The sequence below is a fragment of the Megascapheus bottae genome, chromosome 4 (assembly GCF_031878675.1).
Source record: "Megascapheus bottae isolate mThoBot1 chromosome 4, mThoBot2.hap1, whole genome shotgun sequence".
Lineage (NCBI taxonomy): Eukaryota > Metazoa > Chordata > Mammalia > Rodentia > Geomyidae > Megascapheus > Megascapheus bottae.
Genome location: NC_143512.1, coordinates 5,515,126 through 5,540,243, shown reverse-complemented (window position 1 = coordinate 5,540,243; position 25,118 = coordinate 5,515,126). Strand labels below are relative to the sequence as shown.

At 43.3% G+C, this 25,118-nt stretch overlaps 1 protein-coding gene across 1 annotated transcript; it reads left to right on the top strand.

Moving 5' to 3' along the window:
• Positions 1-22,335: 22,335 nt before the first annotated feature.
• Adrb2 (adrenoceptor beta 2) lies at positions 22,336-24,363 on the top strand. The gene has a single exon (XM_090331078.1). It carries the CDS (start codon positions 22,519-22,521, stop codon positions 23,773-23,775), a length of 1,257 nt encoding a protein of 418 aa, XP_090187204.1. The 5' UTR covers positions 22,336-22,518; the 3' UTR covers positions 23,776-24,363.
• The last annotated feature ends 755 nt before the right edge of the window (positions 24,364-25,118 follow it).

Genomic DNA, 25,118 nt, shown 5'->3' with positions numbered 1-25,118 from the left:
CTGGTGGCTCATGTCTGTAATCCCAGCCACACAGGAGGTTGAGCTTTTGAGGATCATGGTTCAAAGCCAGCCCAGGCAGGAAAGTCTGTGAGACTCTTATCCCTAATAACCACCTCCAAGTGGAAAGTGTCTAAAATGGGAGAATCCTATCCTTGAGCAATAAGGGACCAGTGCCCAAGCTTTGAACTTAAGCCCCAACAATCTTGGCATACGTAACTAAAGACGTTCTTGCTTTGTATGGGCCATGTATTTCAGAGCAGTTAGAGTGGTTAAACAAACAGATTAAAAGTTTTAGAAAGATAAAATGCTTCTAAGAAAATAAAGCAAAGTAAGCGATTGAGTGCCAAGAAATAGGTATGGGGAAACAACCCTTCCTATCTAGGGTGCTCAAGAAAAGCTACTTAGATGAGAAACCTCTGAACAAGAAATGGAAAGCTGGATAAAGCCTCAGAAATGAACGTGATCAGCTTTTGTGGCACTAGAGGCTCGGAAGGCTCCACAGATGGCACGTGACTATGGGAAGATTCACCTCTGTAGACATACATGAAAACTTTCTAAGGTCTCACCCCTGCTTTTGTCAGAAAATCTTTCACTCTGATCTCCATTTCACAATGTAGCAGCAAAACTATGTAATTCACCAGGTTCCTTTGCAATAGCACATTGTGCTAAGCCTAACCGAGTGAATCCTGGCCCAAAGTAGGTTACAAGAAAACAGCGGTAGCATTGTTGATAGCATTTCATTTAATTAAATAGCTTCTTGCCAAGCACCAGTGGCTCACACCTGTAGTCCAAGCTCCTCAAGAAGCTGAGATCTTAGGAACAAGGTTCGAATCCATCCCTGGCGGAAAAGTCTTTGCAATACATGCTTTCAACGAAACACCAGAAAACCAGAAGTAGAGCTGTAGATCAAAATGGTAGAGCACTAGCCTCAAGCACCAAAGTTCAGGGACAATGCCCAGATTCCTTCAAGCCCAGCAACCAACAATAACAACAACAATAAAAGAAAACATCTCTTCACCTACTTCTTTATAAAGATCCCAAATGTTCCAGGCATCATTTGAATTGTATTTGACCCACATTTCCATGCTCACAGACTCAAGAAGAGTTGGTTTCAATGGTCCATCGACTTCATTTCCCTTTGTGATCCTGTCATCTCAGACTCCCTCCATTCGTGACTTCCCTTCTCTTATACCTATGTTCATTATTGCTGCCCCCCCCCGCAGGCCCATCTCCTATACGATACTCCTATACTATTCTCCAGTAATGATGCTTAGGCCTAATAATGGTAACATGTGAACATCCATCAGTATCGGTAGAACTACACCTAAATTATACTTTAATAGGAAGGGATCTGTTTTTATTTCTTTTTTTTTTTTTGGTGGTTGTGGGACTTGAACTCTGGGCCTGAGCGCTGTCCTTGAGCTTTCCAGTTCAAGGCTACCACCCTACCCCTTGAACCACAGCATCACTTCCAGTTTTCTGGTGGTTAATTGGAGATAAGGCTCATGGACTTTCCTACCCAGGCTGGCTTTGAACCATGATCCTCAGATCTCAACCTATTAAAGTAGCCAGGATGACAGGCATGAGCTTCCTGTTTTTCCTTTAAAAGAAAAAATCTGCAGTTAGGCATTGCTGTCAGGATAGAAAACTAAAAGATGGTATTATGTAATAGACTGTTAGTCCTCAGTCTAGGTTCAAAACATCATCTAACAACTTATCAGATGAGGAAGCTTGACCAAGTCACCTAAACTCTCTGTACTCATTCCCCTTATTTGTAAAGTGGAGATAGTAACCACTGGTAGTCCTTTCTTAGAGCTGTCACACAAGTTGAATGGGTAAACACCTATAAGTTGTTTAGAGCCTGGTATTTAACAAGCCTGTTGAGTATATGTTATTGCAACAAGTTATGAAAGACTTCCCTATCTAGGACTGGGAGTTTGGCCAAGTGGTACAGTACTTGCCTAGCATGCACCATGACCCAGATTTGATTCCTCAGTACCACATACATAGAAAAAGCTGGAAGTGGTGCTGTGGCTCAAGTGGTAGAGCTTTAGCCTTGAGGAAAGCCCAAGGACAGTGCTCAGGCCCTGAGTTCAGGCCCCAGGACTGGCCAAAAAAGAAAACAAATTAAAGAAAAAAAAAGACTTCCCTATCAGGTCCTGTTTTAATTTTTTGGGCTTGGATTAACTGCTGTTATAATGAAGTGCTGAGTAATTTAAATAATGTCTTATGGTCTAGAACTGGGAACCTGAGATCAAGATCTCATAAGGATTAGATCCTTCTAAAGGCCATAAAGGCAATGAGGTGCTGTGAAGTTTTTGACTTTCTTTGGTGTGCTGGCAAGTTTTGCTGTCCCTTGACTTATAGGAGAATTTTTTTTACCTCTGCTGTCATTTTCACATTGGTTCTCCTAGTGTGGAAAAAAAATCTATCTCCCAGATTTTCCTGTTTCTGAGGACATAAGTCATGTTAGCTTAAAGGCCTTCTCAGATCTGTTATAATTTCACATTAGCTACCTGTATCTACAACAACCTTATATCAAAAGAAGGTCACATTTTGAGATGCTAGAGGTTAGAGCTTCAACTTATAAATTTGATAAGTGAAGTCATAAATAGTCACAGGCTTTGACATGTTCTCTTATCATCTCTACCCATAATATCTCTTCCAGTAACCTCCAGTTCCCATAAACATGTTTAGCAAATGAACTCTGACTTGTCTCTCAGCTTTCAGTGAGATTGTAATTTCTTCCTCACCTTAGATCTAAGGGCTTTGCTCAAGTCCTCCCAGGGTCCTTGTAATTAAATTCCTTATCACAATTACCATGATATACTTTTTATTTATGATCTATGTCCCCATGAGACTTTAAATACCCTTCTGTTAACACTGACCAATCCTGAGTTCCAGAACCCAAATGGACCCTAAGTAACTGTTGAAATGATGAGTATGAATATCTCTTCCCATTGCCCAGCTAGCTTTTATTTTATAGTTCTGCAGGTGTTTGTAAAAAGATGCAAGAAGAAGGTAACATGTTAATGTATCACTTGAGATTAAGTTTAAAGGAAAGAAAATACACCAAGTATTTCAAATAAAAATATTTAATTCAGGGGATGGATTGCAAAGTAATTATAAGATCAAAAACAAAATGATGAAATGAGTAATTACCAAAATAGTTGCCACCAAGGACTTAGGGAACAGAAAAAAACTGGAGAGGTTGCCAGTAAGTAGAAGTTCATAGGAGGGTCCCACACCCACAGTGTATCCTGGGAGAGTGAGAAGGTGTGGATATGGGAAGAAAGTGTCCTTTCCTGTCCAAAGGAAACAGCAAGATTCCCAGCAGGAAACTAACATGTCTCCAGCTCCAGATTCACAGAAAGAGAAGGAATTGGAATGTGGGAGAGAACCCGAAAGGCAGTTGAGATATAACCAGGATTAGCTAAGAACCTGACAGGCAAACATTTGTAGAGTCATTAGCAAAGAATCCTGTCAATCAAGGCTAATCCACGTCTGATCATGGCTCCGTCCCAGGCTGGCTGCATTACTGGGCAAACATCTCCCTCTCCTGAGATCCAGGTTCGATATCCATGACAGGGAGAAGGAAGGAGATAATCTGAGGACCTTTCCCAGTGCTCACCAGGACTGGAGTGGAGAAGTACTAGCGAGGTGCTGGGGAATTCTGATGGGTCCTATCTCTGGCTTTCGCCATCACATGAACAGACAATTTCCTGGTTCTGGTTTTGTGGCCACTGTGTCCATTCTCAGGGCAGAGGAGAGGAGGCCAGAGTGTATTTTCTCTAACATAATGCCTCCTTACCTCCTATTTCCAAAATGAGCCATTAAGGAAAATATTTCTCTGTCGACTTCAGGAGACAACTCAGTGAATAATCAAACTGGCAATAGGGAGTGAAGATAGACAAGTCAGGAGATGAGTGAATTTTTTTTAACATTCACAGTGCCTAAATTCATTGTGCATCTGTTTTTCAATTCTTCACTTCCTGACATTGTCTTTCTGCTTGCATGGCCCTGTTTGGCATTTAATCATGATGTTGGGAGACTGTGTATATGTTTCCACTCAGCTGTATACTAGCTAACACACCCAGAGCAAGGCATTTGATTTTTCCCTCCATCAGCCTCAGTTTCCTCATCTGCAATTCAGCTCACCTCTTGAGATCATCCCCTACCAGTGTTCTCTCCACCTGACTACTGTTTGCAAAAGCGTGTTTATTTTATGAACATCCATTAAGCACTAAAACGCACTTATTGTCCCTCCAAAGAGAAAACAAATACAGCAGTGGTACTCCCTGGACACTGTGTTGGAAATAAACTATACATCTTATGGGTGGTATGGGTAGGAAATCCTGGAAGAGAGCACGGGAAGGGGTGACACAAGAAAATGTGTCCACAAGAAAATGCACTCCTCATCTGATTTTTATAACTGTAATCCCTCTGTTTTAGCATATTCAAATAAACGTAATAAACACATAAAATAAATTGCACATATTAAAAGAATCACAGTTCTAGGTCAGTCCAAGAAAAACTTGTTGAGTCATCTCAAACCATAGCTGGAAATAGTAGCCCATGCCTGTGAGCCCAGCTACTTGGCAGTTTAGTATATATAGCAGTCCACACCTAGGTAAAAAAAAAAATATATGAGAACTCTATCTCTAAAATAACTATGTAAAAAAGTGCTGGGATCCTGGTAGAATACCTCCCCAGAAAGCATGAGGCCTTCATTAGCTCAATGATGTTCACTGCAGTACTATTTACCATAGCAAAGATATGGAACCAACCCAGATGCCCCTCAATAGATGAATGGATCAATAAGATGTGGTATTTATACACAATGGAATTCTATGCTGCTGTCAGAAAGAATGACATTGCCTCATTTGTAAGGAAATCGAAACATTTAGAAAAATTCATATTAAGTGAAGTAAACCAGACCCAAAGGAACATATATGTTCAGGTGATTTCCCTCATTTGTAACAATCAGTACACTTTCCTAGCAGAAGATCCCAATAGCTCAAACCCTAGGTGCATAAGGTCATTTAGGATGAGACTAAATGAAAGAATCTCCAGGATATGGAAACAAGAGCTTTATCTTGTGTGATTATTGTTCTTAAAGTACTATGTTATTTCTCTTCTCTTGGGTTGCCCTTTGGTTAATCTCATATTGTTAGTGTATCTGACCTTGTTACCTGGAATACTGTACATATGTTTATCCATTTATTTGAAATAGGAAATGGAAGGGGACAAACAAAATGATTGGAAGGGAGTGGGGGAAGGAAATGAGGACAAAACCCTAAGAAGGGGCCGGGAGTTTGGCCTAGTGGTTAAAGTGCTTGCCTAGCATGCACGAAGACCCGGGTTTGATTCCTTGGTACCACATACATACAAAAAAGCCGGAAGTGGTGCTGAGGCTCAAGTGGTAGAGCTCTAGCCTTGAGAAAGTCCAGGGACAGTGCTCAGGCCCTGAGCTCAAGCCCAGGACTGGCAAAAAAGAAAAAAAACCCTAAGAAGGGGTATCAATATGTGAGAAGTAATGCACCTAATATCTGGCGAATGTAAGTGTAACCCGTCTATACATTACAATAAAAAAATAGAAAAAAAAGAAAGCATGAGGCCTTGAGTTCAAACCCCAATACCACAAAAAATGCACTTATAAAATTGCATAATCTTATACAAGAGCAATGACTCAATCCTCAGGTACTCCGGTCATTGACATGAATTTGGGAATGTAAATATATCTATATAGACATAGAGGTCTATGATAGGATATATATTCTATAGGCATATATTGATATATTATATAGATTGATATGTATCAATGATATACAAAGACTCATATTAATTTTAATTAGGTTCTTAAATTTATGACCCAGTGATCGCATCTAGAATACTTATAGAACATGACATTTGAAATATAATGTAAAAACTCAGTGTTAATAAAAACTTTTAATAAAAAATTTAAAAATTATGGTTTTATAAATGAATGATTTATTTTTAAAGTGCATGATTCTTTTGTTTTAAAAATACTCATTGTGTGTATGGGGCTGGGAGTTTGGCCTAGTGGTAGAGTGCTTGCCTAGCATGCACCAAGACTGAAGTTTGATTCTTCGCTACCACATATGTTGAGAAAAGCTGGAAGTGTTGCTGAGGCTCAAGTGATAGAGCTCTACCCTTGAGAAAGCCCAAGGACAGTGCTCAGGCCCTGAGTTCAAGCCCCACGACTGGCAAAAAAAATTCATTGTGTATTACAAAATAAACTGGTCTTAGTATATTTTCTATGTAATCAAAATATACACCTATAAACTTAAAATGCATTCTTTCAAGGACATATTGAGTGACATCAGATTGAAATGATTTAAGCAGAAAATAACATAAGAGTAAAACTGCATGAAATATTTTACCTACGTATATGTTATTATTCAAGAAGACAATTGTAAAAATTATGGAACCAGTAATAGGAGCAAAATAATATTAAGGTGAACTACCTTCTTTGTTAATGACCTAGCTAAAATTCTCTAGGCATATACCATTTAAACTGCAAGTTTACAAAAGAGAATGTGTTCATTGTAGAAAATCTGGAACTCTAGGAAAACATAAAGAAGAATTTTGAAATAACCACAATTTCAGTTTATGCACACAAAAAAATGGAGGTGTGTGGACTGTCAGGCATGACCCAGATATGAGGGACTAATTCTCCTTCTCTGTTCATTTCTTCTTCACTTGATGAAATCAGGTAGTGGGGATTTTTATAAGCCAGATAGGAGCAGCAGCTCTGGAGGCTTCAGAAGTCAGGGTGGTCTCAAGTGGGCCACAGAGGTGAGTCACAGCATGTGGCTGGGTGTTTAGCCTGGAAGCTTGAGGATTTACGGGGATAATGAAGATTGTGGCAAATTTGAGGCCAGGTGCCGTGGAATGCTTCCACTTACTTCAAACTCATTATTTTTACATTTTAAGTGTGGCTGAGTCACTGATTTTCTTTTAAGCGAAGGTAGAAATTTGAAATTTTATATGAAAAATCTCTAGCTGCTAAATGTTAGACACTAATGGTTATTATTTAACTTTACCAAGTACACCAAAGGCCTCTGTGAGCCAGATGTGGCTTGTGAATGCCACATGAACAAAGTGGATAGAAGAGAGTTCATGGAAGGTCTTCTGTTAGGAGGAAACAGATCTGTGGTGCAGAAACCGCCCTAAACAGCTGGCATGAAGGAGGATGAGAATGGGGAGAGGCTGGAGATGGTGGCACTGGAACATTCCTGGGAGTGACAGTCACAAGCTCTGCCCAGTGGCAGAGGGACCCGACAACAAGTAGTGGGCTTGTGATATTGGCAAGGGGATGAAAGGGTCTGATAACCCAAGAGGGGTGCCCTTGTTACAGTTTTGCATGGAGTACTGGGGACCCAGTGTTCAAGTTTGAGGAAGGAAGTGCCTTGTTTGACAACAGGCGACTGTACAGCTTGACATTGGAGACACCTCCTCCCAAAATAGAAAGGGACTAAACAAGGCACTGACTATGGGGGTTGAGCTTTGAGAGAGGATGGAAGACAGAGATCACCTTGAAGGGAAGAGAACAATCTGAAACCAAGTCCCCCACCTTGAAGGGATGAGAGATGTTATGGGAAGGAAAAGCCACCAGGCAATCACTTGCAGCAGTTACTTATTGAGCATCAACATTCAGCAGCTGAGCTAGTGCTGGATTTAAGATGAGAATAAGCAAAAGCAAAATAAAATCAATGGTGTCCCTGAGAAAACTTTTTGGAAAAGATATTAACAGAATAATGCTACTGCTCCCCGCCCCCCCCCCAAAAAAAGAGAAAAGAAAAAGAAAAGGTTGTAATAGTAAGATCCTTGCTGGAAAGAAGAAAGTTCATGGTTTGTCCTAAAGAGTGGGGACCCCTAAATTTCCAGAGGAAATCATGATGGAGCTGGAAAGAAAGAAACAAGCAAGTGTGAATGAGTAGACAGCTGCTAGATGGAGGAGGATATGCATGTTCTAAGGGCCTTCTGGTGGAATGCTTGGGATTTGCTATTAGTGAAAATAAAAGGCCATCCTTCACCCAATTTAACTCCCTGGCAGATTCTGTTCTAAGTAGTTGTCATAAGAACTCACATAGTAGTCTCAGGAGAGAAGTGTTTCCCTTGCCACTAACTGTGGCAAACTCAAAACCTGAAACATCACTGGTTTTTTTTTTTTGTTATTCTCTTTCTTGGTTGGTTTCAGAAGGGGCTTTGCCAGGCGAGTCTTGTTGGAGGCTTCTCACACATTTACAACCAGATGACCCCGTGGTAGGGTGGAAGCTGGGACTGGTTTCCATGGCAAGACTGCTCCACCCATGACCGGTGTGGGCGTCCTGTTAGTGTGGAGGCACGTAGAACGTGGGCGTTTAATGCAGTGGAGGTCTTCCCTTCCCCCTGCTCCATATCCATTAGTTCAGAAAAGATAGGCAGATGTTGCCAGGCCTCTCCAAGACCAGCCTTAGAATGGGTAGTTACTGGTACAGCATTTACTGGGCATTGCAGCCATCAAGCAGAAGATTCAAGGAGAATAGCAGCTTATATATACCAGAAGGGGAGGAATTGATAAGATGACATTGGAGATAAGCCACTGGTGGTCATTTAGGCCTGTAATCCTCATCTTACAGATCTAATTCAAATACAAACCAGCTCCGGATCACAAGAGATACCAAGAGGCTGAATGGAGACGCAAAGCCAGATGTACCTAGCTGCAAACTGTCCTGCCTGGAACTATGGTGACATTCTTTTCTCAGGACAGAAGGGAGCTGAGGATCCTGGGTTCTGTTCTCAACACTGCATCCAACTTGCTTTGTGGCACTGATCAACCCCTTCTCCCTGGTGGGCTTCAGTCTCCTCTAGGACTCTGGGATCTGTGAGGCACTTCCAGACCTCTTGGTCACAGACTGACTGCTTCATGCAGGGAGCACACTGACATGTCAGCACCTCCCCCATGCACGATGCAGGAGCCTCTACTCTTCCTTGTTCTCTTTCCTCTTAGCAACCTGCTATCCAGCCCTCCCTCCATCTCTACTTTCCACTAAGCCGCAAACAGTATCCCACACTTCTCTCCTCCACAGGCTGCCCTGAGTAGCTGCTTTCTCTTGGTTTATTTGGTTGGTTTTGCCAGTCCTGAGGCTTGAACTCAGGGCACTGTCCTTGACCTTTCTCAAGCTTAATGCTCTACCACTTGAGCCACAGCACCACTTCCAGCTTTTTCTGTGTATGTGGTACTGAGGAATTGAGCCGAGGACTTCATGCATTACCCCTAGGTGATACTCATGACCCATGCTTTCTTTCTTGACTCTGAACTTTATAGAAGCTGAAGCCAGCATCTGTTACTGCAGAGCAAATGCTTCAGGCTGAGTTAGCTTCACTTTGCAAATAAGTGGTAGCTCAGGAAGAGCATTGAATGAGTGAGTATTTGTTTAACTGAATGCATACTCTTTCCCCCCCCCCCGCCCCGACAAACTGCCACCCTACCCTGGAATACACAGACCTTGAAAGATAGGAATCATGTACAATACACTCATCATCACTGTATCAAAGGCATCCTAAAAAGTGACTTGCTATACAGGTAAACTAACGTATGTAATTCTTTAAATATCTAATTTAGGTTCATTTTACCCACCAAAGTTTTTTACTATAATTTGCCTCTTTTATCTATTCTAGCTGTTGATATTATTTTCCTCTGTATTGGTTTCTGTGAGTCTATTTTTTTGTCAGTTGCAGAACTTGAACTCTGGATCTTGGCACTATCCCTGAGCTCTTCATCCTACCACTTTGAGCCACTGCCTCATTTCTGGTTTGTCTGGTGGTTAATTGGAGATAAGAGTTTCACAGACTTTTGTACTCAGGCTGGCTTTGAACTGTGATCCTCAGATCTCAGATTCCTGAGTAGACAGGATTACAGATGTGAGCCACCAACACAAAGCTATTTTTTTTTCTTTAGGAGTAATCCCTTGTCCTCTTAAGACACCAAAACTTAAATTTGTATTTCGGCCTTTTCCTCCCCTCCTCCTCCTCCTCCTCCTCCTCCTGTTCCTCCTCCTCCTCTTCCTTTGCTGATTCTGGAGCTTGAACTCAGGACCTGGGTGATGCCCCTAAGCTATGTTGCTCAAAGCTAGCACTCTACCCCTTGAGGCACAGATCCACTTCAGATTCTTTAATGGTTAATTAGAGATAAGAGTCTCAGAGACTTCCTTGCCTGGACTGGCTTCAAACTGCTATCCTCAGATATCTCAACCTCCTAAGTAGCTGGATTACAGGCATGAGCCACTGACCATTGGCTTTCCTCTTCTTTCCTTGTTCAAACTAAAGAGACTATAAACAGATGGAGAATGAGAAGAAGGCCTGGATTTTTGATCTAGTCTCATTATTCCAGTGAAATTAGTGCTGAATGATTCCTCATTTATATTAAGATCCAGTTGGATTATCAGAGGTACTTTTTAGCAGTGGAAGTTTTGCACAAATCTACTTGTATGCAGAAGCAAGATGCAAGATGCAAGATGAACGTTGTGACCTATGCTTGGGGTAGAAAGCTCACGCCTGCATTTATCTTGCTGGCAGTCTGAGGCCCCGTGGCAGGAGTGAGGCTCTGCTGTGGGAGGTGACCCTTCGGGGCACTCCAAATCTGAGAAAGAATGATTTATAGCCCTGTTAAGCCACTGGACTGTCAAAAAGGGCCACATCAGCAGACACACAGAGAGATAACTCACACGCACCATGGCAGTAAACAGGCCCCAGAATCTGCTGTAGCAAGCTCAGTCTTTCCTCTACCCACTTCCTCATTTGTTCAAGTTCTTGTTATCTTCAGTTTCATTTCTTGGTTTCTCTTCCGGTTCCAAAAGGGCTGCTAAAAATCCTATTTTTAGTCTTTCTGCTTTACTAGTCCCCTCCGCACTCTCACCCCAGCTCTCCACACTTAGGATACAATGCTGCCTGACAGTTGCGTTAAAATTACATTTTAACCTCCAAAATAGGAAAAGAGTCAGATGCATGGGCTCTTGTTGCCATGACAATAGATAATATATGCTAGACTTGCCTAGAGTGGTCTGGTCTTTAATTAAATAAAAAATTAATTTATGTTTGCATTTCTTTTTCCGTTTCGCCACTGGAATCTTTCCCTGTGTATATCATACTTCAGTTAAGATGTGTGTGTATACGTATATGACTAAGTATATGTTTTCATAATACATCTATAATTTAGATCTAACTTCCATATATGAGAGAAAACATGTGTCCTTTATTTCTCTGGGCTTGACATGCTTGATTTCTCATCATTCTTTGCAAACCCATTCATTTCCTTGCAGGTAACAATACTAGTCTTACCACTAGATAAGTAAAATTCATGTCACTTTTTTGATCCATTTGTCCACTGAAGAGCATCTGGGATGTTTCCATAATTTGTATACGACGAGTAGTACATGAATACTGCAACAACAAATATGAGAAACTACCTATTTTTAATGACACCACCTAAGTATATGGGACTAGAGGTATGTGATTCATGATACCTGACCAGAAATGTCTTATTTGAACCCTTTTCTCCTAATACCTACAGATCTTTATGGATTCACACACGTATCTCTACCATTTGTAAAATTGTTCTTTTTACTTTTGAGACAAGGATTTACTATGTATCTCAGATTAGCCTGGAACTCATTTTGGAGCCTGGGTTGACCTCAAACTCATGATCCTTCTGTCTCAGCCTCCTGAAGGCTAGAATTACAGGCAGGTACCACCACATCTGGCTTTCTGTCTCAGAATTCCTTCGTACATTTAATTCATAGAGCATATAAACACATCTTCCAATCCATGCACATTTAGATAGAGTAGGTACCATGCACACATGATTTGTTTACCCAAACACAGCACAGCATTCATATTTCTACAGCTAACTTTCTTATTTTATGATGCTGTTTAAATGGTGCTTTGTATCATGTACTACAGGGTTCTCTTTTTAAAATAAAGGACTTTGCATTTGACAGCAATTTTAGTAAAGTTCAGTAAAAAAAAAATACTGAGGGCTTCCACCAGGGGCCTCCTTTCCCTCATCCACTTTCCCATGCAGACTCGTTAATTTGTCGCAGTGGATAAAGCCACATTGGCCCATCATAACCCAAATCTATAGTTCTTGTGAGAGTTCCTTCCTGGTGTCATTCTGAGGGGTTTAGCAACTGTAAAATGTCATGAATTTACCATGATGTGATCTCCAGAATAGTTTCTTAGTACCTCTCTGTCCTGCTTCCTCATTCTTCCTCCTTTCCAATCCATGGAATCCACTGACTCCAAGTTTTGTCTTTGCTATGGTCAAAATTATATCCGGAGTGGCTTGATTCATTTAGTAGTATGCAGTCAGGTTAGCCACAGCTTGTTTGTTTATACACCTACATAGGAGCATCTCATAGGCTTCTGCTTGGGGCAATTACTGTTTTAGACCCTGCTGTAAAATCTGTGTTTGCATAGTGGTCCCTAATCAGTCAATAGATGAATGTATTCTCAATTAATTCATAATTAATAAATATTTAGATTATCCCCATGCTCCTTCTATTATGATGCAAGTCAATACAGAGATGAAAATTCTTAAAATTCTAGTAATGGAATTGCTAAATCAAGAGATGTGTACACTTAATCAACAGAAGGTTTACCAGTGTGTGGCTCTTTTCCTGAGTTTGCATAAGGCCATTTACCAGTGCGATGGATTACAAACAAAGCTTTCTGGTTGTATTTTGCTGCTAGTTCAACTCACTTGTTTTTCATACCTCAGAGTTCAGATGAAACTAGGCACTGAGGGTTCACATCTGCAATCCTAGCTGCTCAGGAGGCTGAAATCTCAGCATCATGGTTCAAAGCTAGCCTAGGCATGAAAGTCTGTGAGACTCTTACCTCCAGTTAACCACCAGAAAACTGGAAGTGGTGCTGTGACTCAAAGTGGCAGTGCACTAGCCTTGAGCTAAAGAGCTCAAAGACACTGCCCAGGCCCAGAGTTCTTGCCCCACAATCAATCAACAATAAATAAATAAATAAATAAATAATAAATAAGCAAGCAAGCAAGCAAACCCAGGTGGCCATTTCTTACGCTCAGAGAGCCACGCCTCCCATTCCCCTTCATGGCCCCTAGCAGAAGACCCCATTTCCTGATTCCTGTCCTGTGTTTTCTTGCAGTACTAATCACAATCCCTTCCTCTGGCTGTCAGCTCCAGGCTGCACGTACAATCATTCATGCATTTGATTCTCACCAGCAGTGTGGGAGCATGCAGAAGAGGCCTCTGCTTTATAAATGAGGAAATAAAGAGCTGGCACGAGGCACACTGACAGGAGCAGTGCCATGTCTATTTCCTTGCCAAATGCCTTTCTTTTCTCATTCAGTCCTTTGGCCTTGGGTTCTCAAGTATATCTCTGTGAAAGAGCCTCCTTGGATCTAGTACTGACTTTCATCTGGACTTTAGCTTTCTATGGCCTATACCAGTCCTTCCATGATTTATACTTAAGCTCAATTCATCATCATCACAAAATCCACCTGATCTCTTCTGGCTTGGTTTCTCTCCTTGCACGCTGAGCGTCCCGGCTCTCAATTTGATTCTGCTTCTCCAGCCGAATAGAAAGTATCCAGCTTCTATATCACAGTTGAGGTTGTTCTTGTCCAGTTCACCCCTTCCTTCCACACCTGAGCACCAAAAGTCTCATGCAACCTTCAAGCCCAATGGGATAGCTATCAACTGCATGGATAAGGTTTATGATATCTTTCCATCTTTGCTGACACAGCAAACAAAACCAACCCCTTGTTAAGTGAAACAGCCCTTTTCAATACCTCTGTTATAGCTTTTATAATCTATCTGTCACATTATAATTAGCCTTCCTATCAAGAAACTATTGCCATTGCCAAGAAGCACTTTACAGAATGGCTATTAAAATAAAAGGAAAGAAAGCTATACTATACTATAGTTATTGTTTTCAAGACTCCTTAACAACTAGCAGTGAACTTAGATGTGCTAAAGACTGATTTTCAAGACATGCAAGCTTGCCATTCTAGTTTTTGGGGTTTTTTTTTGGGGGGGGGGGTCAGTCAGGGCTCTTGAACTCTGAGCCTGGGTTCTGTTCCTGAGCTCTTCAGTTCAAGGCTACTGCCCTATCACTTGAGCCATCGCCCCACTTCTGGTTTTCTAGTGGTTACTAGGAGTTAAGAGTCTCATGGACTTTAGTGCCCAGGCTGGCTTTGAACTGTGACCCTCAGATCTCAGCCTCTTGAGTAGCTAGGCTTACAGGCCTATGTCACCAGGCTCAGCTTCAAGGCTGTCATTCTATGTATTAGGCAACAAAGCCTAGAGAGAGGGAGTGTCCCACCGGTTGAGAGGGAGGGCCAAAATAGGACGCCCTTTCCTGTGAGCCTCGGACATTTTCCACCTTCCTACAGTGACTATACTTAGCTGGTACCCTTTGATGCTACAAGCAGAGGAAGAGAGAGAGAGAGAGAAATAGAGAGAGAGAGAGAGAGTGAGAGAGAGAGAGAGAGAGTGTGTGTGAGAGAGAGAGAGAGAGAGAGAGAGAGAGAGAGAGAGAGAGAGAGAGAGAGAGAGAGAGAGAGAGAGAGGGAGGAAGGCTCTTCTCCCCTGTCCTTCCTTATGTCAATTTTCTCTCTTGTGGTTTCTCCACCAACCTTGGCTCCTTGCTCCTCTTCTCTAGCAGATAAAGCTTGGTTCCCATAGCAACTTCACTTCCTTCTTCCAGGGCCCATGGGCTACTGTGTTTCCCTGTCTTAGTCTCCAGCTTCAGGCAGTTTACACAGTTCTTGGGATGATACATGTACCACTTTTTCTCTGTGGAAGGCTTCCTCTGTGCCATAGCTAACGTGTCTCTCCACAGTTCTTCTTGGTTGAATATCCAATCATTAATTCAGTGCTTGAGAAAATAGTCTGGACTACTTTACAGATAGGAATTCATTTAAAATCCTCCTCTAGGTGGATCACCTAGTTACAGATAGGAAAGGTGAGACATAGGCACTTGTGCAGGATTTTGAAGCTAATGTCTGGACATAGCTTTGGCTCTGCAGAGGCTGAAGAGCTGCTGTCAGAAGCAGGTTCTGCTTGGGTCTTTGCCTCTGATTCTTCCACTCTCTGGGCTGCTTTTCCCTTTCTATCTGGTTTCTCAGGAGAATCCTTCCTTTCTCCCTCATCTGCATACAAATCACCATCTCAGATGTAGCCTCTAAAACATCCTCCAAAATCTACCCCACAGGCTACCACTGTCAGTAGTGTGGTGTATACAAACCCCTATAAGATGGATTTATCTATCATTCAAAAGACTTCCTTTAAAGAAACTATAATTTCAAGAAGCAGAAGAAAGTGTCCTAGAAAACTCAAGATGATTTTGATGATGATGATGATGATGGGATAATACACAGTTTTTGGAAACACTGCATTATGTTCCTAAATGCATCATTTTGTTCAACTATCTTCAACATCTTCTGAGAGCACTGCTGATCTGGGAAAGCTTCCTCCATAATCATCACCATCCACAGATGCACCACTCCAAATCCACTTACCTTCTAATCATCATGGTATTTTTAGCCTCCAACCAAAACCTCAAATTCAATATGGCCATATCTGAATTCATCACCCTTTCCTGCCACTCAGCCACAGGGAGACTTCTGCTGTTCTCACAGCCTGTTTGGTAATAACCCCAGTGCTTTGATTCATCCCCTCATTCTCAGCAATCCAAATTTTCACTCCATGTTTTATGTTGGTGCCATGTCTCTCGGTTCTTTCCTTTCCTTTCCAAGCTTTGTGCACCACACATTCTATTCCCTCAACAATCATCTGAAATTCTTTATCGTAATCTTGCCTCTGAACATGGGGAGGCCTAGAGGCTAAAGCATTTTGCCTGAAACTCACAGCTAGTTGAGGTCCGAGTTATGATTGGCACCCAGATCTCACTGGCTCCTAAGCCATGCACAGCAATATGTCCCATTAGCATACATCCGGAGCTGAGATAACCTCAGGGCTCTTAATACCAAATTGTTTTAGTTAAGTGTTGACAGTTCATATCTGTGATCTTAGCTTAAGATTGGCTCGATCAGAAAAAAAAAAATTACAAGACATCTTCTCAATCCATACCTAAGTATGGGGGCACATGCCTCTCACCCCAGTTGTGTAGGAGCTTGATATCAGGAGCAATCCTCTTGATTCAGGCCAGCCCCAAAAGACTCCATCTCAATAGACAGACCTAGAATGATGGTAGAAACCTGTCATCCAAGGTACAGAGAGAATCCTAAAATTAGGGTCCAGTGAGATCCTATCTTAAAAAAAATTAATGCAAAAAGTTTGAGATATGGCTGGGAGTTTGGCCTAGTGGTAGAGTGCTTGCCTAGCATGCACGAAGACCCGGGTTCGATTCCTTGGTGCCATATGCATAGAAAAAAGCTGGAAGTGGTGCTGAGGCTCAAGTGGTAGAGCTCTAGCCTTGAGAAAGTCCAAGGACAGGGCTCAGGCCATGAGCTAAAGCCCAGGACTGGCAAAAAAAAAAGTTTGAGATATGAGTCAGTTGTAGAACACCTGCCTAGAAAGTTCAAGCTTCCAAGTTCAAATCCCAGTACCCCCAGCATAAATTATGGTCAGTCACTCAGAACAGGAACAACACACTACTTGAGAGTCATTCCTTTTTCAGCTTTTTAAAAAGCTGTTTGGATAGATATTGACAGTCCCACGGAGTACTAGAATATCATTAATGTTTCCCTAGCACTTACTAATGCTCTTTTTCAGTACAAAGAGAGCGTACCTCAGGCTTGAAACTTTGGCAGGCAAGGGAATCAAGCTACAATTTAGTAGCATTGTGTTGTTTTCATAGTTACTTTCTGTTTATGGCCAATGACACTTGAGTTCTACATGTGGCAAAGGGAAGTGCTATAAAATATTCTTCAAAAATAAATGTATCTGGGTTTTAAAAGTGAGTCAAAAGTCCAGGAAATCTCTGTACACCTGCTACTCAGAATAGCGGACTAAGGTGGGAGGGGTGAATGGACAGAGTTGTTTTTGTAGGGTACAAAGATGGCTTGCCAATCCCTCTTCACAATCAGGAACTCTTCTCCTCAGGAACTCTCCAGACACTTCCTCCCCACCACAGCCTCGTGCTGTTTCTAACGGTAGATGCTTGGAAATCACCAAACCAACCCCCTATTTCATGCATGAAGATTTCATGTAGGAAGAGAAGGTGACTTGTTCAGCTTACTCAGGTCAGGGTAGTTATTCTGGTACTAGATCGAAGGTCTCAGAGTCCCTCAGCCCATGCCCTTTACTCTGCCCCAGAAAAACTGGGCCCCAATGCACATATCATCCCACACTTTCTGTACCTGAAGAAGAACTCAACTAAGTAAGTAAGTCTCTTTTACATGCAGCAAGAGAATTGAGCACCCACGCCCAGGAATAACCCTTACATTGCATGCAATGATGGACTTTCCTTTATGTCACTGAGAAAGTCATAGTTTTATACTACCTTTGGGAGAACTGTGCAGCATTGTCATTCAAAGAATGTTTCTGGGCTGGTAGTGGAAACATAGATCTATAATCCCAGCTACTTGAGAGGCAGAGATAGGAGGATCACAGTTCAAGAACAACATGGGCAATAATAATAGTAATAGTAATAATAATAATAAATAACAGAGAGACCTTAGTTCAAAGAACAAGTTGAAAGTGGTGGTTAATACTGCAAGCTCGGCAACATGGAAGATAGAGGCAGGAGATCATGACCTAAGAGTAGCCTAGAAAAAAAGTATGAGGCCGGGAGTTTGGCCTAGTGGTAAGATTGCCTGCCTAGCATTCACGAAGACCCCAGTTTGATTCCTTGGTACCACATACATAGAAAAAGCCAGAAGTGGTGCAGTGGCTCAGGGTAGAATACTAGCCTTGAGGAAAGCCCAAGGACAGTGCTCAGACCCTGAGCTCAAGCCCAGGACTGGCAAAAAAAAAAAAGAAAAAAAGTATGAGACTCTAGCTGCATTTAATCTTATCCCAAAGGGGTAAGAAATGATCTAAAACTCTGTTTGAAAAGTATCTAAAGAAAAGGGGTGCAGGGGTATGGCTCAGGTGGTCAAGCATTGGTTTAGCAAGTATGAGACCCTGAGTATAAATCCTAGTACTACAAAATAATAATAATAACAATGGTCTTTCTCTAGGGTTTAGTTGTCTTTTAAAATCCAAATTGAGGAAAGCTGCTTTGAATGATTGATTTTCTTTGGGTCAAGGAGTCCTTTATATGGCCAGCCAAAATGTCCCCTGCTTTAAATTCAATTCCATCTCCCTTTGTTCAATGCTCCTGAAATGTGGGGAATTTATTAGCATGTCTGTCATAAAACTCTAGCCTAGCAGGAAATTAAATTCAACTGGTCTAATCAGCTGTTTGGAAAGGTTTGCTGGTTGTTCTGCTCTACTTTATGGTTGCCAAGGGGATTACCAAGTGATTGTTTGATAACTTGTTCTAGGACCTTTCCAGGTATTGGTGTTAAGTTTAGATATCAGCAGAACTCAATCATGGATGGAAGAGATCTTCCACACCAGTAAAGTATACTCAAGACAGAAACACTAAATCTGAAGAGGAGAGAGCTCAGGAGAACTTAGAGGGATTTCCCCCCATCTCAGTCTTAGTAAGCCTTGATTTGAGTGGCCTCAAGGGGGCAGAAGCAAGAAGACTTCTTTTAGTATTCGATTTGGACAGTAGGAGAAACACATCTACAAATGGGGCTGCAAAGTTTGCCCTCACTAGAAATAGCTTTCTAAGAGTTATACAAGGAGCTAACTAGATTAAGAAGCTTCCCCTCAAAATCACCATGATCCCTTCTCATCATAGATTTTCAATGTTAATGGCAATTTTCAGAAACATTTTTATTTCTGAGGGATAAATTTTTTGCCCCAGTTTTCAATGGATTTTTCACACCAATTCAGATCTAAAACAAAGTTCTCATTAGTCAGATTTAGAGTCTTTTACACATATAACTTGATCAGAATTCTATGTAGTCTCTCTATAACTTTCAATTCCCAAATAAGTAAACAGTAATAGCAATCTGGTTTCTAAGACAGCTCGCTAACTAAGCACTTTACCTTTGTTCAATTATGTTTGATGTAAATTTAATGAACTATCACCATGCAGAGATAAAATTAAAGATAACCAAGTTAAACAAAAGAAAACACAGATATTTCTCTGCTCAGGAATCGTGAAGATAAGGACTCTTGTTAAGCCAAGAATCAAGATCAGGTTTTTCTAAGTTGTCTAGGTGTCACTGTGTGAGCAATCCCCTAGCCCCTTTCTCCTATTCAAATGTTCATTAAGTAAATCAAACCATGTTTTGTGTTTGTTTTCTTATTCCTGTTTGGCTGTCAGGAAATGACAAATTAGTGTCTTAAGGGATTGACAAAAATATTTAATTACACACTATCAATCACCATAAAGGAGCCTAAGTTTTCTTACATCAGATAAAGGTACACTTAGTCTGCTAAGAACATTCTAGTCCAACTGAAGTATTAGCAAAGGTCACAAGCTTCACTAAGCAGTTGTAGGGAAACTCCTTTCTGAGGAATGAAATCACAGATGAGCAGTGAAAGCGCAGGAAGCCACCAGGCAGAGGTAGGGATGGACTCCTAAATTTCCTCCCACTGGAGATAGGACGTTCCCACTTGTTCACTGCAGGCTAATGTATAACCTAGAGGGAATAGAGTAAATGATACTGTAAAGTCTTTCCAATGTTAATTTTCTCTAATTATAATTTTTAAAGGAAATGGGAATAAAGAGTTTCAGTGAAAATACATCCTTCTGAGAGAGAGAGAGAGAGAGAGAGAGAGAGAGAGAGAGAGAGAGAGAGAGAGAGAGAGAGAGAGAGAGAAGGAGAGATCTGAGCACTATTGTCTATTTGTTCAGGCTGGTGGACAAATGCTTGGAACTTACTAGTTGAGAAATGTTTTCCCCTTCTTCATTTATTGTTTCTGAAGGGAAATAATCAGGTGTTTCTAAAAGATTCAGTTAAACTCTTAAGGCATGTATATTTATATCTGAATAGATGATTGACTCATGCTTATCCTAAAAGTGCTTTCTTTGTTCTTTTATTTTTGGTATGGGAAGATTAAACAATATGCTTATTTATTCCATAGCTTCCCACACAGGAAAGGAGGTTTAAAAATGGGTGAGCTCCACGATTCAAGATTGATGCGTACTCAAAGAGAGGTTGCATAACACACAGCCTCTTCCTAAAATCCATCATAACAGAACCCATTTCGGAAAACACAAATAGGAGGTGGGGATGTTCTGAAAATGTTGTGAACACCAGAGATCCTTAATTGACATCCTGTGACCTTAAAGAGAAATATGTATTTGTTCAAGGCATATGCCTTGCAAATTGATAGTTTCTGTTTTTGAAGGATGTTAAATGGGACAAGCAGGTTACAGTTTGTTTCTTAAATCTTCCTTCTGGATAAGCTCTTAGAGTAGTTTTTATTGTTCTGGTAGAGGAGACAAGCCATAGGTTCTCAATATACTTTGCACATTATTGTATGCAAAACCACTTTCACGTTTGTTATTTAGTTCTCATGTTCCTTCACAAAAGGACATGAATCCCCCTGCCCTTTAGAGAAGGAGTCGCCTTCTTCGTGATTGGCCTTAGGAGAATGATATTCAAGTTCCAGATCAGGAGCATCTGGAACCTGGGAATTCGAATTCTGCAGTTTCTACCCAACCCTCCACTCTTTTCTACATGGACTAATGAAGCACACTGAATAGATTAAAAACTAGATGTTAGAAATCACGCAGATGTGAATTCAAATCCAACCTCTAGCATTGCCTGGCTATGGCCCCTGGGCAAAATATTTGCTTCTTTGAGCCTCATTGATGAAGTAAGCTAAAAATAGTCCCTCGCTGGCCCATGAGGCTGTGGGAAGGATTAATGCAATAATGCATGAAAGGCACATAGTGAAATGTTCCATAACTGTTAGCTATTGTTATGTTATTATGTAATCTACAAAATATGTTTGGTCACACTGTATGAAATACTTTCAGTTTGTCAAAACCTCCAGGAATCCATATAAAATCAACCCAGAAAATTATTTTTCAATGATAAAAGTCATATACCAGATGCAAAGGATAGATTTCATAGATTCAGTGCTAAAGCCTAAACTGTAGTTTCAAAAGGTTTTTTTTAAGCTAATAATATTTCAATACCAGCAACTTAATATTAAAAGTCTTTTTTTTTTGGTAAATCTCAGATAGCCAATGATAGCAATTTCCTAGGCATGGCCCAACAGGTAAATATCCAGCATATAAAAGAATCCAAAAACTTTTGTTGTGGCTGTTGTTGTGATGCAGGTGCTGGAGAACTCAGATTGGAAAAGGAAATTGTCCCGATGTCGCTTGTCAGTGTATTTCTGGCTATCAGAAGGCAAGGGAGGATGATGGCCACGCTCCCAAGAATAACAAATCAAAGCCTTGTAACTTCTCCTTTTCCCTCAAGATGCATGCACACCTCAGTTACCAATGCAATCTGAAGGGTAAAACTGGAGCGTGCTGAGGAAATCAGCCACAGTTGAAGTCACCTCCCGAGCCAGCCCAGTGTTTGAAAGGGAATCTCCCGGGTGTCCAGGACAGGGGGCGGAGGAAGCAGAAGGTGTCCTTTATGCGTGTCTGGGGGGGGGGGAAGTGGGGGTACTTGGATGGACGCATCCCTGTCTGGGTGGCTCCTCCGCATGTCTCCAAGTTAGTGTGCGTGTGTGTGTGTGTGTGTGTGTGCGCGCGCGCGCGTGTGTGTGTGTGTGTGTGTGTGCGCGCGCGTGTGCGTGCGTGTGTGTGCGCGCGCCACACCTGGGCACCCCGGCGCCTGTGTGTGCGTGTCTCGGTGGGCATTCTGGGGTCTTCCTTCCGAATGTGGGGGAGTGAGCCCTGGCTGTCCGCCGGACCTCGGCTCACAGCGGCCACCGCCGGAGAGCCCAGATCACCTGCACAGGCAGGTGAGCGCAGCCGCCCTGGCTGAGCCCTCTGGGCCTGCGGAGGTAGCCAAGAGGGAGTGGTGGCACGCCCAGTTCGGGGGAGCCGCGGGGCCCCGCCCGAGCCAGCCAGGGCGGGGAGGGGCGGGTCAGGGAGGGCGGGCCCGGCGAGGGGCGGGGCGCTAGGCCACGCCTCCCGGAGGCTGTACGCCGCAGCGATTGGCGGAAAGTTGTTGCGCGTCAGCGGCTGGGCGGTCCTTCTCAAGTCCCGGGCACATAACGGGCAGAGCGCACTCCGCGGCGGCTTCCCCGGAGCGCGGTGTGTCCGCGGCCGGCGCCGAGAGCGAGCGGAGAGCACCCTGTAAACGGCGTGTGCAGGACGCGACCCGCCCCACACCCCCCCCACCCCCACCCCCACGGCTGCTGGATGAGGCTTCCAGGCGTCCGCCCCCGGCCCGCCGCGCCCCGCGGGAGGCGCGCCCGCTGAGACGCGGCCCGGGTGCCGGCAGCCGCCCGCGCGCTCCCCCGCCCGCCCGCCCGCCCAGCCATGGGCCAACCTGGGAACCACAGCGACTTCTTGCTGGCGTCCAACGGGAGCCACGCGCCGGACCAGGACCTGCCGGAGGCGCGGGACGAGGCGTGGGTGGTGGGCATGGCCCTGGTGATGTCGCTTATCGTCCTGGCCATCGTCTTTGGCAACGTGCTGGTCATCACGGCCGTGGCCAGGTTCGAGCGACTGCAGACGGTCACCAACTACTTCATCACCTCCCTGGCTTGCGCCGACCTGGTCATGGGCCTGGCGGTGGTACCGTTCGGGGCCAGCCACATCCTGATGAAGATGTGGACGTTCGGTAACTTCTGGTGCGAGTTCTGGACGGCCATCGACGTGCTGTGCGTCACGGCCAGCATCGAGACCCTGTGCGTGATCGCGGTGGACCGCTACTTCGCCATCACCTCCCCCTTCAAGTACCAGAGCCTGCTGACCAAGAACAAGGCGCGCGTGGTGATCCTGATGGTGTGGATCGTGTCCGGCCTCACTTCGTTCTTGCCCATCCAGATGCACTGGTACCGCGCCTCCAACCAGGACGCCATCGACTGCTACGCCAAGGAGACCTGCTGCGACTTCTTCACCAACCGAGCCTACGCCATCGCTTCCTCCATCGTCTCCTTCTACCTGCCCCTGGTGGTCATGGTGTTCGTCTACTCCAGGGTCTTCCAGGTAGCCAAGAGGCAGCTCCAGAAGATCGACCGGTCCGAGGGGCGGTTCCACGCCCCGAACCTCAGCCAGGTGGAGCAGGACGGGCGGAGCGGGCCCGGGCTGCGCAGATCTTCCAAGTTCTGTCTGAAGGAGCACAAAGCGCTCAAGACCTTGGGCATCATCATGGGTATCTTCAGCCTGTGCTGGCTGCCCTTCTTCATCGTCAACATCGTGAACTCCATCCAGGACGACCTCATCCCGAAGCAAGTTTACATCCTCCTCAACTGGCTGGGCTACGTCAACTCGGCCTTCAACCCCTTGATCTACTGCCGCAGCCCGGATTTCAGGATCGCCTTCCAGGAGCTTCTGTGCCTCCGCAGGTCTTCTTTGAAGGCCTATGGAAATGGCTACTCCAGCAATAGCAATGGCAGGACGGACTACGCGGGGGAGCAGAGTGGATGTCACCTGGGGCAGGAGAAGGGAGGCCAACTGCTGAGCGAGGAGCCCCCGGGCGCCCAGGACTTTGGGAACCATCAAGGTACTGTGGCTAGCGATAGCATTGATTCCCAAGGGAGGAACTGTAGCACAAATGATTCACTGCTGTGATGCAGGCTTTCTACTTTCTAAGATTCCTCACCCCCACTACAGAACACTAACCAGACTATTTAACGTGAGTGTGATAAAATTAGAAATACAATTGTATAGAGATTTTTGTTTTTTCAGAGGTGGGCATCCTTCTGCCTCTTTTTTATTTTTTTAAGCTGTTAAAAAAAAAAGAGAGAACATGTGTTTGAGTGGTTTATTTGTGTCTTGTACAGTTCAGTTCCTATTTGGCATGGAACATATATGTATGTCTGAAAGGCGTGAGTCCTTAGAGGACCGGGGTCTTTATGTTTCCATGATGTTTTTCTATGTATCTACCTCACGGGTCAAGTATTAGGGGGTCACATATTGCTGCTGGAAATTTGTATCTGAAGAATTTCCTTCCTGCACCCTCGGACTTGAAACACCCTAAGTATCTGGGACTTTTTCAGCTGTGAATGTGGACTCTTCCCCAGCTCCTCTTATTTGCTCAAATGGAGTGTAGTAGGTGCAGGGATTTGAGGGGATTTGAGCTTCAGTTGTTGTTGTTGTTGTTGTTGTTTTTTCTGAGCAAAGTCTAAAGTTTACAGTAAATAAATTGTTTTACCATGATTTCATTGCACCTGTTTCTCCGAAACCTCTTGACTGGAGTGTCCTTGCCTCTCCCACTGGAAACCACAGGTAACGATTTGTAATAACTGCCCAATGGCTTAATGTGGAATGATACAAGAGTGGCATGCACTGATTGCTTAACTTTTCCATGTGCTTTTCAATCTACAGCTGCAAACCTTTATCTCTCCTCACCCTTGTGCCCCAGATCAGACCTGCCTGCTGCTCTCAGGGTAGTTCAGCTCGTCCTACAGTTGTTATTCTGTGCTGTTACCTCAGAAACGGTGACTCATAGAAACAGAGTTATGGGCATATGTTTTGTCCTTCCACATGCCCCCACCACCCACCTTCCCGTTCTACTTGTTTAATAACTGTGCATATTTCTATCTTGGCTGTGTCTTACAGTAGAGCCCTTTGTACTGCACTGGGGTTTGCCTTGTTCAGGATAAAGATGTTCTTGTGCAGAAACTATTCAAACATAACCCTATAATTCCAAGGAAAATCTGAGGCGTTGGCTATAGGGAAAAGAGCTGGAAAACAATGGTGAATATCTCATGACCTAGAAAAGAGGCTAAATCTCCTTCTTCCCTACTTCTCTTCCTTTTCTCTGCCTCTTGACTCTACTCTCCACACGTCACTAGAAATGATGCTTTCTGATCCTCACCACTATCAACATGTTGGACCAGATAGATATGTTGTGTGTGAAGTAGTTCCATGCATTGTGAGATGCTTTGTAGCTTTCTTGTCTCTACCCTTTA